This window comes from Ovis canadensis, chromosome 1 (assembly GCF_042477335.2).
Source record: "Ovis canadensis isolate MfBH-ARS-UI-01 breed Bighorn chromosome 1, ARS-UI_OviCan_v2, whole genome shotgun sequence".
Taxonomy (NCBI): domain Eukaryota; kingdom Metazoa; phylum Chordata; class Mammalia; order Artiodactyla; family Bovidae; genus Ovis; species Ovis canadensis.
This window is the reverse complement of record NC_091245.1, coordinates 43,078,736-43,096,052: the sequence shown is the minus strand read 5'-3', so window position 1 is coordinate 43,096,052 and position 17,317 is coordinate 43,078,736. Positions and strand designations below refer to the sequence as shown.

At 37.6% G+C, this 17,317-nt stretch overlaps 1 protein-coding gene across 3 annotated transcripts in view; it reads right to left on the bottom strand.

The window, feature by feature from the left end:
• Positions 1 to 463: 463 nt before the first annotated feature.
• The window catches only part of SGIP1 (SH3GL interacting endocytic adaptor 1), a 230,796-nt gene continuing 213,942 nt past the window's right edge, over positions 464 to 17,317 (bottom strand). For all 3 annotated transcript variants that reach the window (XM_069563671.1, XM_069563583.1, XM_069563754.1), the window contains 5 exons: positions 15,578 to 15,710; positions 4,504 to 4,706; positions 3,275 to 3,339; positions 2,516 to 2,680; positions 464 to 1,508 (listed from right to left, as the gene is read on the bottom strand). In XM_069563671.1, coding sequence (XP_069419772.1) covers positions 1,486 to 1,508; positions 2,516 to 2,680; positions 3,275 to 3,339; positions 4,504 to 4,706; positions 15,578 to 15,710 — 589 coding nt within the window. In that variant the 3' untranslated portion in view covers positions 464 to 1,485. The remainder of the gene's footprint in view (positions 1,509 to 2,515; positions 2,681 to 3,274; positions 3,340 to 4,503; positions 4,707 to 15,577; positions 15,711 to 17,317) is intronic.

Here is a 17,317-nt window from a genome sequence, read left to right as displayed (position 1 = left end):
TGATGTAAATAAAATTTAGCAACTAATGATAAATTTAACAACTTAATAATTATATTTATTTAATAGTATAACCTAGAACAGGAATGAGTTTATGTTTAAAATAGGTTTTATGACTTAAAGGAAGATTCATGTTTTCAGATTGTAATGGAGGAAGGTTTTATAGCTGGGACTCCTGAAGAAGAACTTCTCCATCCTAAATTCCTATATTGAGGCCAGACTGAATAATTACAGTTTTTATTATACCTTGCAACAATGAAATCATAACATACATTTTTGATAACTCTCTTTTTGATTCCCTAAGAACAGTAAAGATTTATAGTTACATATAATGAATCTTATCCAAAAGGAAATTTATTGCACAATAATGTGGTTAGGATTTCATTTATAAAGCTTATTTTTTCCTTCCCATATGATATAAATGATGACTAAAATTCTACTTCTGGATTTCAATAGGGAACTGATATTTTTCTTTTCTGGGTTTTTTAGAGTCAATGTTTTGATTCCTGTGGGTAATGAGGAAGATGCTTGGTACAATTCTCCATTCTAGGATGGGAGGGTCTCTGTCTAGAGATATTGTGCAAAAGTTGTTAACCAGTTTAACCATGGAAATTCTTGAAATTTTAAAACCACAATTTTGGTGTTAGTCTGATTATTCAGTAGTCCCCATATCTGCTAATCTGTGGAAGGGAGGGGAGTAATTAAGATTTCAACATCTTCTTTACTCTTGTTTATAATTTCATATACTTAAACTTTAAATATGAATTGCTTTCCCTTTTTACACAAGTTATAAAAATAAGAGGCCCTGTTTACACAGTTTGCATTTTTATGAAATTTGCAGTTTGAAAAAAAAGCTTTTTAAAAAGTGGCAATTAATGCTTTTTTTTGAATATGCTGTAAGTTTAGATTATTTTTTCTGAAATAGTTTCTGAATTTAATCCACTAAACATATGAAGATAGAATTTTTATTTAGCACTAAAGTAAAACATACTAAGGACTGAAGAAAAGGAAGTTTTTTTTTCTGGTTCTGCTTAATTTTCTTTGTGCGTGGCACCCCCTTTATGACAGCTAACAATATTATATTTAAATTTTATATATTGACAAAATGCAATCTACCTCTGTAAGCATTGTGCCATTCAACAGTACTACTATTAAATTTACATACCACAGTTTAAATTACATCCATTTCAGGAATGGTAAAATGCTAAAACTCAAGTATCTAACCGCCTTACTGGAATGAGTACAATTTACAAATACAATAATTACATTTTAAAACCATTAACAATATTACACCTAGAAGTAAATACTGTAGGACTGGTCATCATGGTAGCGGGTCAGGGAAATCATTGCTGAAAGTCATTGACATTTCCAGCAGATATATCCCAAGTGCAGATTTTTGGTTTGTTTTCATCAAACCAAAATTAAAATCTGTTTCTCATACAACATTTCTCCATTATATGAATCTCCAAATCCTTGCATAAGATTTTATTAGTTATCTGCCAAGTATTTTCCTGCAAAATAAAACAATATACAGGTTATCTGCTAGTTCCATAATGCAGTTATTATGCAGGTAACATTTTATTCTTCCTGCCTTACTTCTAGAAGCTAAATATTACATACTCAAGGGGTACAATATTAGCATAAAACACATAAAGTGTTTTAAAGTTTTCAGTTTTCTAGACCAGCAGGTTGCCTTTTCACATTTCCATATATGAACACTTTGCAGGGATTTGGGTTTTGCCCAGAATAGGTTGGAAGATTTGTTCCTGGATGTGAGAATCCAACTTCTTATAGTAGGAGTAATCATATAATTACTTTTCAATGTGGGCCATTTTTGAGAGTGAAAGGGGGCTAATTAATAATTATATCAATACTGCAACCATAAAACCCTGGATGTATCCCAGCAAATCCTTGGCAAACAAATCACCTTAATATTGGGGAATCCCTACCAATAAACTCTCACGTGTGCCCCCCAAGGGGTCTCATGACCACATTTCAGCTCAAGGTAACTGGTTCTGATCTTTGGCCTAGACTTTTTAAAGTTGTTATTGAAATGAAAGATGGATACTCTTAGATCTCAGCTAAGCCTGAGTCTAAAACCTATGAAGATCTGCTGCAGAAAAAGCATTTTCAGGTAAGAGACAAAACAGCATTTATCTTGCTTGTCAGTGTAGCAAAACGGCATTTATCTTGTTTCTCAATATAACAAAGTAGAATTTATAGCATTAACCTCAGTGTGCATACATATATAATGGGAATGATAGGTCAGTAACATGTAAGAACTATCCAGAGCCATGATAAGTAGGCAGGGCCGTCCTAATTTCTGATTTCCCCAATTTATTGTCCTATTTTTACTTCATTCAACAATTAGTTTGCTTTCTGATTGCAATGGGACATGGGGGTTGGGAGTGGAGAAGAGGAGGAAGATGATCAGAAAATCATAACATATTTCTTCTTAAGGAAGAATAGCTAAGGCAATATTGTTGTTTGCAAATAAGCACACAAGACACCCACTTACCTGCAGCAAACCTTTTCTTGATGAGTGAAAATCTGTACCCTGCTCCAACAAGTTCAATGTCACAGCCAGAAAGAGTGCTTCCTTCACTTGTAAACTGCACAACCAATGGGGAAGGTTTGCTTGGGCCTTCAGATAACTGAAATCTTGCCAATAAAGAACCTACCCCTACAAAAAGAGTATTATTGATAACAGTTTAAAAGATAACAGTCAACACAACATTCTGGATATAATTTTGGAAATTGTATTCAAGGTTAAAGTGCAAAATCAATCTTCCTAGAACATAGTATATGTATATTTCAGGGACAAAACAGTGATGAATAATATTTGTCATGAAATATTATTCATGACTTTTTAAATACAGCAATAAAAATGTAATTCAGCCAAATGGTACTTCAAAATTTGGAAGCATGATACTTGGAATGCAATGTATTTCCAGCTTATGATTAATATACAAGGAAAGTGAAAAATATCTAAACTATCAGAGTGTGAGATCTGATACAGAATGAAAACATGTTTCATTAGAAGGTCTCTGCTTCATGTATGGTCTGTTTGATGTGGGGTGTTCGAAGGAAAAGAGGTAACAGAGGATTCATTGAAAAACTATTTTCTCTTATCGGTAAAAATAATAATACATAACAAAATTGACCAAAATACTTTGATTACTTTTAGTGTTAAGGGTATTTTGATTAACAGGTTTTTAATATCTGACAGTTATTTCAGCTTTATGTATTAAATAAAATAAGCCTGTGATTGCGTTACCTCCATTTTCTGACTTTTGAGAAATATCAGGAATCTTCCACAATATTCTTTGTTGGTCAGCATTCCTAAAAATAAAATAGGTAAAAGACTTCTACATATGTAAGGGTTTTTGTTTAATGGATGTCATATTTTTCCAAAGTGTTAATTAATAAAAATGATCTTAAAAATTTTAGCTACAATTTCAGCATTATCTATCTATCCATCCATCATCCCTCCTCTTCCCCTCCCTCCTTTCATCTATCCACCCTTCCATCCATCCATCCTTTCATTTATCCATCCATCTATCCATAAATCCTCTGCTTTCTCTTTCTTTACTGTCACAACACCGTCAGAGAGTTAAACATTTAGAGGGCAGTGCAGTTAAAAATTTAACACATCTACTGAGAAAATAGAAGGGAAGTGTTAGTTGATCAGTTAATTCAGGTAATTTAAATTGAAGCTGTTATATGGTTGACATTCTTTTTTTTTTAATGTTCTACTTTTTGCTTCTAACAATCACATGGACTCACTGTAGTATTTTTCCTTAGGAGAGTAGGCTCTATTTATATCAATTATTGATACTCGGTGTCTATTCTGTTTCTGTTCCCATACCTTCTCTAGTGTACCTTTTAATAATACAGAGACTGCAAAATGAAACTCAGACTCCCTTGTAATTAGGGTCCTAGATACAGACTAAGGTCCACCAATCACATGCACTAATTAAGATTTGGAGGAAAGAAGTGGGGCAGAGGCTTTTTGGGCTGCTTTCTGCTAGTCAGCAGCCTGAGATGATGTAGGGAATCTTCTTAAACAGTGCTCCAATCCAGTCTCGGTTTTGCAGTTGCTGAGAAGCAGTTTAGGCAGTGCCAGTAGGAGCTTTCTTATCCTTGGATTCTCATGAGGATGGTGGATTCTCAAATTCAGTGGCTCCACTGACAGCCTTCTAATTTCTCTCCTTCCTGGTTGCAGCAGAGGTAGCAACTCCCCTGGTGGGTCAGTTCTGCAGTGTTCTGGGAAATATTCTTGGAGATCCAGCCTAAACCTTGTTCTTTTTGTGCATGAACGAAATCCCTGTGTTAAATCATTTTCTGCTTGAAATAGCTATAGCAGTTTCTGTTTTCTGCCCTGAACCCTGACACCCAGGCCTACTGTGATCTCTTCCTATAGGAAACACAAATGTTAAAATGTCTGTTAAGCCTTTGCCAGAAGGAGCCCTTTGGTGAAGAGGAAGCGGGCTAGTGGCTCCTTACCAGACTGCTGGTGGAAGCACCGCCTGGAGCTTGGTTACCCCTCCATCCACGGGGACCAAGAACTGCACGTTGTTGAGGGCCACGGCTGTTGCCATTGCATCTGTATTGTACTTGTAATCTATGCGCAGGTCGGTGCTTGCTGGTTCACATCGCCAGTTCACTGCCAAGTTCAGAGGCGTGGACTGAATGCCCTGGGCTGACACCTTGCCAAAGACAGAAAAGAGAACATTTAAGGCTTGACTATTAATCTGAAACAAAGCCAGAAGCTATGATTATGTCCTATGAGAATATTCATAGATATCAAAAGATCCTTGTGCTGCTCACAAATGAGCAGTCAGTAAAAAGAAATGTCACCATGATGGGTAAGTGAGATTTGGATGCTTCGGGTAAACAGTTACAGATTAAAAACATAAAATCAATGATTAAAATCTTCATAGCACTTTAGAGTTTACAATTCATTTTATGTCAGTTAGGCAGATGGTATCACAGTGCTTAGGAGCTGAGGCCAAGAAGGCAGATAGTCCTGTGAGTTCTTTCTTTTTAAAGTTGAAGTGCAGTTGCTGTACAATATTATATAAGTTACAGGTGCATAACATAGTGATTCACAGTTTTAAAAAGTTATACTCCAGTTATAGTTACTAGAAAGTATTGGCTATATTCTCTATGTTGTATAATATATCCTTGTACCTTACTTTATACATAACAGTTTGTACCTCTGAAAATCCTACCAATGCCCTTCCACTGGTGACCACTGGCTTTTTCTCTATATCTGTGAGTCTACTTCTTTTTTGTTATATTCACTAGTTGATTGTATTTTTAAGATTCCACATATAAGTGATACAGTATTTGTCCTTCTCTGTCTGACTTATTTCACTTAGAATGCTGCTGCTGCTGCTAAGTCACTTCAGTCATGTCCGACTCTGTGTGACCCCATAGATGGCAGCCCACCAGGCTCCCCCATCCCTGGGATTCTCCAGGCAAGAACACTGGAGTGGGTTGCCATTTCCTTCTCCAATAATGTCCTCCAAACCCATTCATGTTGCTGCAAATAGTGAAATTTCATTCTTTTTATGGCTGAATAGTATTCTATTGTATACATATAGATATACATATATCCCACATCTTCTTTATCCATTCACGTGTTGATAGAAACAGGCTGCTTCTGTACCTTGGCAAATTGTAGATAATGCTGCTATGAACACTGGGGTGCATGTATCTTTTCAAATTAGTGTTTTGGGTTTTTCAGATATATCTCAGTATGAGTTCTGCTTGTCACTTCCAAGCTGAGTGATCTTGGACCAGTCATTAAAAACCTCTCTGTGCCTCTGTTATTTCCTCATCTGCCAAATGAGAATGATAATAACTTTTTAAAATATTTACTTTTTAATTTTTTGGCCACACCATGTGGTATGTAGGATCTTAGTACCCTCATGTGTGCATGCTAAGTTGCTTCAGTTGTGTCTGACTCTGTGCAACCCTATGGACTCTAGCCCACTAGTTTCCTGTGTCCATGGGATTCCCCAGGCAAGAATACTGGAGTGGGTTGCCAGGCCCTCCTCCAGGGGATCTTCCCACCCAGGGATCAAACCCACATCTCTTACATCTCCTGCACTGGCAGGCTGGTTCTTCACCACTAGTGCTTTCTGGGAAGCCCTTGAGTACCTTCACCAGGGATCAAACTCATGCTCCCTTCACTGGAAGGCTCGAGTCTTAATCACTGAACTACTAGATAAGTCCTGGGAATGAGAATAATACTTATACCTAGAGATGTTAGGATGATTGAAGAAGGTGTTTTATATGAAACACTCAGCATACTGCTTAATATATAATAAGGAATTAACATTTTAATACATGTAACCTATTAATATTCTTATCATATTTGCTCTTCACAAATAGTGAGTTAGACAAAGCAAGTTATGATTACTCTTGTTGGATTTGCCATTTTAAGGACTTAAACCCAGATCTTCTAACTGGCAGTACTGCATTCTACAGTCTACTGTCAATTCTAGTTAGAAACAACTGTGAATTTGACTAAGGAAGAGTCAGATTTGAAGAATCAGCAAAAAGTTATAAAACAATAATACCAACTTGAATTTTGGATCCACAGTGAAAATTTTACAAGGTTATTATTTCTACCTTTTACAAGTATATGAGCACCGCAGGGGTTGCGTGGGTGATGTCTGTAGTCTTGAAGTTTTATTCATGGAGTATGAGTTCTGATGATTTTGAAGACTATAAACAGCTTTTTATTGGCTTAGCAATGCCTGTACATATGGACACCATGGGGAAAGGTCCTGAAGACAGGCTGCACTTACAGAGCGGTTATGGTTGATTTGGAAACAAAACCAGACACGGATCCTTTTATAAAATGAAAGACATGGCTTTTGATGACATAATTTTAGTTAGATGGTCATTATAATAAAAGTTTTAAAACTTTACAATAATCTCTATAATAAACCTCATAATAAAGTTTCTACACTTTATTTTTAGCAGCCCAGTCCTCTGCAAATGAACTCTTATTTAGAAGTCTGTTATTTAAGAGCTCAAAAGAAGAGCAGACTCGCTCTCCCTTGCCATTTCTACACTCTTCCCCTCGGCAGGAGTTCTCAACTTCATAGTAGTTCCTCTGCCCAATGAGGGGCTTTATGGACATGTGATTGGCTCAGTTACTGGGGGCGGGTGCTACTGGTTGCCAGAAAGTAAACTTGCTTTGATTTGAGAGTGATTCCACAAAGTGCTAATAATGCCTCCCACCTAACCCCCTGCACTGTTGAGAAACAATAACAACATTACAACTAAACCACAACAAAAGGGATTTCTCATTTAAAGCAAAATGGCAGACTTAGGGCTACTTCTGAAATATGTTAAGCTGTTAGTTCTCCACAGCTTAAAAAATACCTAGCTGAGAATCATTTTTATCCTTATTTGCAGATGAGGAAACTGAGGCTCAGGGAGATTAAGTGTCCAAGGTCAGTGGACAGTAGGGAAGCTGACTTAATTCCAGAATTCAGGCTCCTGCCTACATATTAATACTTTACATCACATTCATATTGCAATAGGTGAATTCTGTCTACCTTCTAGGCTTTGTCATAATGATGTTTAAAGCTTAGACAATACTATTCTTACTAGAAAAATGTTACACCCATTTGTATTTTTGGGCAATGTACCAGCACATAGACACTTCATGTTCAATGGTTTCCTTACAACATGTGAGCCCACTGGGTGCATTTTCAGCCTATGGGGTGCATTATAATCACTCGGAGGTCTTGTAAAAATATGTACACCTTGGGTCACATCCTTGTCTAACTCAATGAAACTAAGCCATGCCGTGTGGAGCCACCCAAGACAGACAGGTCATGGTGGAGAGGTCTGACAGAATGTCATCCACTGGAGAAGAAAATGGCAAAACACTTCAGTATTCTTGCCTTGAGAATGCCATGAACAGTATGAAAAGGCAAAAAGAAAGGACACTGAAAGATGAACTCCCTGGGTTGGTAGGTGGCCGATATGCTACTGGAGATCATTGGAGAAATTACTCCAGAAAGAATGAAAGATGGAGCCAAAGCTAAAACAACACCCACTTGTGGATGTGACTGGTGATAGAAGCAAGGTCTGATGCTGTAAGAGCAATATTGCATAGGAACCTGGAATGTTGAGTCCATGAATCAAGGCAAATTGGAAGTGGTCAAACAGGAGATGGCAAGACTGAACATCAACATTCTAGGAATCAGCAAGCTAAAACGGACTGGAATGGGTGAATTTAACTCAGATGACCATTATATCTACTACTGTGGGCAAGAATCCTTCAGAAGAAATGGAGTAGCCATAATAGTCAACAGAAGAGTCCGAAATGCAGTACTTGGATGCAGTCTCAAAAATGACAGAATGATCTCTGTTCGTTTCTAAGGCAAACCATTCAATATCAATGTAATCCAAGTCTATGCTCCGACCAGTTCTGCTGACAAAGCTGAAATTGAACTGTTCTATGAAGACCTATAAGACCTTTTAGAACTAACACCCAAAAAAGACTTTTTTTTTTTCTTATAGGGGACTGGAATGCAAAAAGGAAGTCAAGAAATACCTGGAGTAACAGGCAAATTTGGCCTTGGAGTACAGAATGAAGCAGAGCAAAGGCTAATAGACTTTTGCCAAGAGAACGCACTGGTCATAGCAAACAGCCTCTTCCAACAACACAAGAGAAGACTCTACACATGGACATCACCAGATGGTCAACACCAAAATCAGATTGATTATATTCTTTGCAGCCAAAGATGGAGAAACTCTATACAGTCAGCAAAAACAAGACCGGGAGCTGACTGTGGCTCAGATCATGAACTCATTGCCAAATTCATACTTAAATTGAAGAAAGTGGGGAAAACCACTAGACCATTCAGGTATGACCTAAATCAAATCCCTTATGACTATACAGTGGAAGTGAGAAATAGATTTAAAGGACTAGATCTGATAGACAGAGTGCCTGATGAACTATGGATGGAGGTTCGTGTACAGGAGACAGGGATCGAGACCATCCCCAAGAAAAAGAAATGCAAAAAAGCAAAATGGCTGTCTGTGGAGGCCTTCCAAAATCTGTGAAAAGAAGAGAAGCAAAAAGCAAAGGAGAAAAGGAAAGATATACCCATTTGAATGCAGAGTTCCAAAGAATAGCAAGGAGAGAGAAGAAAGCCTTCCTCAGTGATCAATGCAAAGAAATAGAGGAAAACAAAAGAATGGGAAAGACTGGAGATCTCTTCAAGAAAATTAGAGACACCCAGGGAACATTTCATGCAAAGATGGGCTCGATAAAGGACAGAAATGGTATGGACCTAACAGAAGCAGAAAATACTAAGAAGAGGTGGCAAGAATACACAGAAGAACTATACAAAAGAGATCTTCACAACCCAGATAATCACGATGGTGTGATCACTCACCTAGAGCCAGACATTCTGGAATGTGAAGTCAAGTGGGCCTTAGGAAGCATCACTATGAACAAAGCTAGTGGAGGTAATGGAATTCCAGTTGAGCTATTTCAAATCTTGAAAGATGATGCTGTCAAAGTGCTGCACTCAATATGCCAGCAAATTTGGAAAACTCAGCAGTGGCCATAGGACTGGAAAAAGTCAGTTTTCATTCCAATCCCAAAGAAAGGCAATGCCAAAGAATGCTCAGACTACCACACAATTGCACTCATCTCACATGCTAGTCAAGTAATGCTCTAAAGATACCAAGCCAGGCTTCAGCCATATGTGAACCGTGAACTTCCAGATATTCAAGCTGGTTTTAGAAAAGGCAGAGGAACCAGAGATCAAATTGCCAACGTCTGCTGGATCATCAAAAAAGCAAGAGAGTTCCAGAAAAACATCTATTTCTGCTTTATTGACTATGCCAAAGCCTTTGACTATGTGGATCACAATAAACCATGGAAAATTCTGAGAGAGATGGGAATACCAGACCACCTGATCTGCTTCTTGAGAAACCTGTATGCAGGTCAGGAAGCAACAGTTAAAACTGGACATGGAACAACAGACTGGTTCCAAATCGGGAAAGGAATACGTCAAGGCTGTATATTGTCACCCTGCTTATTTAACTTATATGCAGAGTACATGAGAAATGCTGGGCTGGATGAAGCACAACCTGGAATCAAGATTGCTGGGAGAAATATCAATAACCTCAGATATGCAGATGACACCACCCTTATGGAAGAAAGTGAAGAATAACTAAAAAGCCTCTTGATGAAAGTGAAAGAGGAGAGAGAAAAGGTTGGCTTAAAGCTCAACATTCAGAAAACTAAGCTCATGGCATCTGGTCCCATCACTTCATGACAAATAGATGGGGACACTGTAGCTGACTTTATTTTTTGGTGCTCCAAAATCAGTGCAGGTGGTGACTGCAGCCATGAAATTAAAAGATGCTTACTCCCTGGAAGAAAAGTTATGACCAACCTAGACAGCATATTAAAAAGCAGAGACACTACTTTGTCAACAAAGGTCCATCTAGTCAAGGCTATGGTTTTTCCAGTGGTCATGTATGGATGTGAGAGTTGGACTATAAAGAAAGCTGAGAGCCAAGGAATTGGTGCTTTTGAACTGTGGTGTTGGAGAAGACTTGTGAGAGTCCTTTGGACTGCAAGGAGACCCAACCAGTTGATCCTGAAGATCAGTTCTGGGTGTTCATGGAAGGAACACCCAGATGATGTTGAAGCTGAAACTCCGATACTTTGGCCACCCGATGTGAAGGGCTGACTCATTTGAAAATACCCTGATGCTGGGAAAGATTGAGGGCAGGAGGAGACGGGGACGACAGAGGATGAGATGGTTTGATGGCATCACCGAATCGATGGACATGGGTTTGAGTAAACTCCAGGAGTTGGTGATGGACAGGGAGGCCTGGCATGCTGCGGTTCATCAGGTCGCAAAGAATCAGACACAACTGAGTGCCTGAACTGGTCACATCCTGAACTAATTTAAAAAAATCTCTGAGAGTGTCAGGGCTCAGAAGATGTCTCTGTCCCTGTCATCACTATCTCTAACCCTCTCTTCTTCCCTATCTCCATCTCTATTTATCTATAAATAAATTTTAATATAGGTATCTGTCTGTATCTATACTTAAGACCAGCTCAGAATCAGCATTTTTTTTAACTCCCCTGGTGGTTTTAAAGTGTACTCATGTTTGGGATGTACTGATTTCTATTAAAAAGTGCAACTTTCAAAAGTAATAATTTAGTTTCCTCATCTTAAGCAAAATAATTTGAGCATATTTAATCACAAAAATTGCAATGCTCAAAAAATAACCTAGGAGATCAAGTGGCTGGGAATCAGTGGGATACTTAGGCTCTGTAGAATCCTGTTTTGAAACAGGATTATTAGATCAGTAATAATCTTGGGTAAAGGGCAATCCTAAACACAGAAAGAAAGTTCTCATATCCTGTAATGTGCTGTACCAAACATTCTTTTAACTTTAAACTATTTCTTTTTTAAAAATTAATTAATTTATTTTAATTGGAGGCTAATTACTTTACAGTATAGTAGTGGTTTTTGCCTTACACTGACATGAATCAGCCATGGGTGTACAATTGTCCCCCATCCTGAACCACCCCCTCCACCTCCCTCCCATCCCATCTCTCAGGGTTGTCCCAGTGTACCAGCTTTGAGTGCCCTGTTTCATGCATCGAACTTGGACTGGTGATCTATTTCACATATGTAATATACATGTTTCAATGCTATTCTCTCAAATCATCCCACCCTAGCCTTCTCCTGCAGAGTCCAAAAGTCTATACTTTATATCTGTGTCTCTTTCGCTGTCTCCCATATAGGGTCATTGTTACCATCTTTCTAAATTCCATATATATGCATTAGTATCCTGTATTGGTGTTTTTCTTTCTGACTTACTTCACTCTGTATAATAGGCTCCAGTTTCATCCACCTCATTAGAACTCATTAGATTCAAATGTGTTCTTTTTAATAGCTGAGTAATATTACATTGTGTATATGTACCACAGCTTTCTTATCCATTCATCTGCTGATGGACATCTAGGTTGCTCCCATGTCCTGGCTATTATAAATAGTGCTGTGATGAATATTGGGGTAAATGTATCTCTTTCAATTCTGGTTTCCTCGGTGTGTATGCCCAGGAATGGGATTGCTGGGTTGTATGGGAGTTCTATTTCCAGTTTTTAAAGGAATCTCCACACTGTTCTTCATAGTGGCTGTACTAATTTGCATTCCCACCAACAGTGTAAGAGGGTTCCCTTTTCTTCTCACCTTCTCCAGCATTTATTGTTTGTACACTTTTTGATAGCAGTCATTCTGACCAGCATGAGATGGTACCTAATTGTGGTTTTGATTTGCATTTCTCTGATAATGAGTGATGTTGAGCATCTTTTCATGTGTTTGTTAGCCACCTGTATGTCTTTGGAGAAATGTCTATTTAGTTCTTTGGCCCATTTTTTGTTTGGGTCATTTATTTTTCTGGTATTGAGCTACATGAACTGCTTGTATATTTTTGAGATTAATTCTTTGTCAGTTGCTTCATTTCCTATTATTTTCTCCCATTCTGAAGTCTGTCTTTTCACCTTGCTTAAAGTTTCCTTTGTTGTGCAAAAGCTTTTAAGTTTAATTAGGTCCCATTTGTTTATTTTTGCTTTTATCTCCAGTATTCTGGGAGGTGGGTCATAGAGGATCCTGCTGTGATTTATATCAGAGAGTGTTTTGGCTATGTTTTTCTCTGGGAGTTTTATAGTTTCTGGTATTACATGTAGATCTTTAATCCATTTTGAGTTTATTGAGTTTATTTTTGTTAATGGTGTTAGAAAGTATTCTAGTCTCATTCTTTTACAGGTGATTGACCAGTTTTCCCAGCACCACTTCTTAAAGAGATTGTCTTTAATCCGTTGTATATTCTTGCCTCCTTTGCCAAAGATAAGGTGTCCATAAGTGCATGGATTTATCTCTGGGTTTTCTATTTTGTTCCATTGATCTATATTTCTGTCTTTGTGCCAGTACCATACTGTCTTGATGACTGTGGCTTTGTAGTAGAGCCTGAAGTCAGGCAGATTGATTCCTCCAGTTCCATTCTTCTTTCTCAAGATTGCTTTGGCTATTTGAGGTTTTTTGTATTTCCATACAAATTAATGAAATTATTTGTTCTAGTTCTGTGAAAAAATACCTTTGGTATCTTGATAGCGGTTGTATCGAATCTGTAGATTGCTTTGGGTAGTATACTGATTTTCACTATATTGATTCTTCTGATCCATGAGCATGGTATATTTCTCCATCTATTTGTGTCATCTTTGATTTCTTTCAACAGTGTTTTATAGTTTTCTATAGATAGGTCTTTTGTTTCTTTGGGTAGATTTATTCCTAAGTATTTTATTCTTTTTGTTACAATGGTGAATGGAATTGTTTCCTTAATTTCTCTTTCTGTTTTCTCACCATTAGTGTATAGGAATGCAAGGAATTTTTGTGTGTTAATTTTATATCCTGCAACTTTCCTATATTCATTGATTAGCTCTAGTAATTTTCTGCTGGTGTCTTTAGGGTTTTCTGTGTAGAGGATCATGTCATCTGCTAACAGTGAGAGTTTTACTTCTTTTCCAATCTGGATTTCTTTCATTTCTTTTTCTTCTCTGATTGCTGTGGCTAAAATTTCCAAAACTATGTTGAATAGTAGTGGTGAGAACAGGTACCCTTGTTTTGTTCCTGACTTTAGGGGAAATGCTTTCAATTTTTCACCATTGAGGGTAATGTTTGCTGTAGGTTTATCATATATGTCTTTTATTATGTTGAGGTATATTCCTTCTATGCCTGCTTTCCAGAGAGTTTTTATCATAAATGGATGCTGAATTTTGTCAAAGGCTTTCTCTGCATCTATTGAGATAATCATGTGGTTTTTATCTTTCAATTTGTTAATGTTAACCTTAAATTATTTCTTAAGGTAAGTTTCATTAGAATTTATTTTGTAGGACTATCACCTTATTTTTAAAAATCCAGCTTACTTACATTTAGTTGTTTAAAATAACAGATTTTAGTACAGTAATGTTCTTAACAAAATTTTGTTTAGAAACTGTTGTGTCTGATTCTTTGTGACCCCAATGGATTGTAGCCTACCAGGCTCCTCTGCCCATGGAATTTTCCAGGCAAGAATACTGGAGTGGGTAGACGGGGAGCTTTCTGAATCAAGGATTGAACCCATGTCTCATGCACTGCAGGGAGATACTTTACCATTCTGCCACCTAGGAAGCCCCCTTAACAAAATTACAGTAAACTATTTTGTCAATATTTGGAATCTTAATTGACATAGTTTTCTGCAAATTCATTTCTGTGGTGTGTTTCCCTAAATTTGAATAAATTTTTTTTACTTTTAAGTTTCAAATAATGTATGAATATTCTAAATAGCTTCTACACAGCCTTTTATGATCTCTATATTCTTATAGATTATAGCTTTAAGTAATAGTTAAAGAAATGTTACTTTACTTTTATTTAATGTTAATAGTGCTAGAATTGTCAACTACAAATTGGCACTTGCCTTCTACCTCTACAAGGATTAAATCATGTGCTGCTATAACTGCTGATTTTCAACAGCCCCTGAAAGAAGTTTAGGGTGGAAAGCAGAAATGAGGTACTTAGTGGTCTGGGGAAAACCAGCAGAACAGGTCTTCTGAAAGTTAGATATTTTTCAGAGCTGATTTTATGAGCCTAGTTCTCCTCATATCTAGAAAAGCACTAAAATCCTTCATGGTGATATTGAAGAAGGAATTCATAGGGCCTGGACTCCATCTTAGGCCTGTTCATGCTGATCATGCTCGGCTACCTTTCTAATGAACTCTGAACTCTGTGTTTAGTGCCTATGAAAACAACAACAGAAGGATAAGACCCCCTCCAGACGGGAACCTTGAAGATCGTATCTAGGTTACTCATCACCTAAGAGAAAACATACGCTAATCACCCCTTCCTCCAGACAGGCCATAAATTTTTCTGTATCAATCGGAGTGTAACCTCGGGTTTATTGATTATTGGCTAATTGTTTGAGCACATGAGCACATAGCATGTGAATGATGGGGTTATTGGGATTGTATTTTCCTTGGTTTATGTAAGTCTCAAGGAATTTGGAGTGGTGGGTTCAGACACATACACATGGGGTATAAAAAATTTTCACAAATGCTGGTGGGGGTCCTTGGCTAAGAGGAGACTCTGCCTTGGGCCCACCGGTGTAATAAACTGCACTCCACTATCTGCACTGTCCTTCTGAGTGAGTTTGTTTCCCGGAATGCATGGCTACAGCAATATCTGCTCCTCATGAGTAGCAGTAACCTTCATAAGACTAGCAGAAACCTGCCAAAAAATATGTGCTTAATTGCATGTACTTTCCCTTCACCAAAATCAAATATATACTGACTTCCCTCCTACTTCTTTGTTACAATTTCTCAGAGTTATCTGAAATGTTGCCTCCAAGGCTATAGTTCTAATTTTGCCCCAAATAAAACTTGACTCACAACTCTCACATTGTACATTTTTTTAAAGTTGACAAAATATACATTTGTAATATGAAAGAGGCACCCTGACCATATAAACAGTCTTACCTGATATTTGAGCATGTCCACATTATAATACGTAGCCTGGGGCTTTTGTTCCGACACTTTCTTTAGGTGAGTCATCAAATTTGGCATGTTTACCCAGAATTCCTTGGCATTGGCATCATTTTGGGTATTATCGCTATTTAATTGGGAAGAAAAACTGATTGAGTAGCATCTTGTGAAAAACACAAAAGACAAAAAAAGCATCTTAGCAAATTATCACCTGATTTCTAGCTCAATCTTTGAGAATTTATACTGAGTATATTATTAACAATAGTAGAGTTGCCGCTCTGAATGGTATTATGTTAATAAGTACCCATGAAAGTGAAAGTGAAAGTGTTAGTCACTTAGTTGTGTGTGACTCTTTGCAACCCATGGACTGTAGCTCACCAGGCTCCTCAGGAATTCTCCAGGAAAGAATACTGGAGTGGGTTGCCATTTCCTTCTCCAGGGATTCCAGGGGTCAAACCCAGGTCTCCTGCATGCAGGCGGATTCTTCACCATCTATCTAAGCTACCAGGGAAGCCCATAAATACCCACAGTGAGGCATTATTGTATTGCTGTAAATCCAATGAGTACCCAGTGATATTAACCAATCATAATGATAACTGGTTGCTTCAAAGAGTGAATTATTTATTAACTCAAATTTAATAGCTCTAATACGTCACCACTATTTCCTCTAAATTAGTCAGTTAATGCAGTCAAGGAGTCATATACATTGATTTTCTTTTGAATTTACTTCAACAGTAGGTTCTCAGAAATTACTGATTTAAATATTTGGCTCTAAGTAAACATGTTCTTTGTCTCCAACTGAGGAGAAAAGTGTGTTACTAAAATTATCATGCTCCATTTTTAATATTCACAGTAGTTCATCTAAGAGCGTCTAAATCATACAAAGTCACCTCACTTACAAAATGATCCTGGAATTTAAGTGATAATAACCATGGCAGTTACACTAGAGAGTGCAGTCTTGGTGAATTAAACGAGTTTTGAATCCCTAAGGGAGTTGATAGCTTCCCCTGATGTTTCTTGAAAATGCTTGCCTCAATGGCAAAAGAATCAGGCAAGACTGTGAAAAGCATTTGCTCACTTCCTGCATAATGAGGAAATTGAGGGCCCACATGTCTAAGTAACTTACTGACATTTCACTTTCAGAATATCCTGTAGAATAAGATAACAGTAGCTAGAATTTTTTGAGTATCTATTATGTGCTAGGCACTCTGTTATCTATGCTATAAACTATTTCACTAATATCTACCATGCAAAGAAAGAAGGATCTTCTTTTCTAAAGACAAATGGATGTTATAAAAAGAGAAAATTAGAGGGAAAAAGAGTCACTCAGACTCTTTGCAATCCCAAGGACTATAGTCTACCAGGCTTCTCTGTCCATGGTAATTTCCAGGCAAGAGTACTGGAGTGGGTTGCCATTTCCTTCTCCAGGGGACTCAGGAATCGAACCCAGGTCTTCTGCATTGCAGGCAGATGCTTTACCCTCTGAGCTACCAGGAAGAAGGGTGTGATAAAGACGAATTGTCAATTTCTATGATTCAGCCTCCAGAAGCCAAATATAATCAAGTCTTAAAAGTGATCCTGGTCCAGAGTGGTTGTAGGGCCCAAGTATCAGCAAGACCCCTATGGTTCTGTTGTGCCTGATATAGGTTGTTGAGGACAAAGTAAAGTCCTATTACTCTGGACAGGTAAAAAGTGGATGGAAAAGACTCTTGGCCCCTTGTCTTTGCCCCTGGC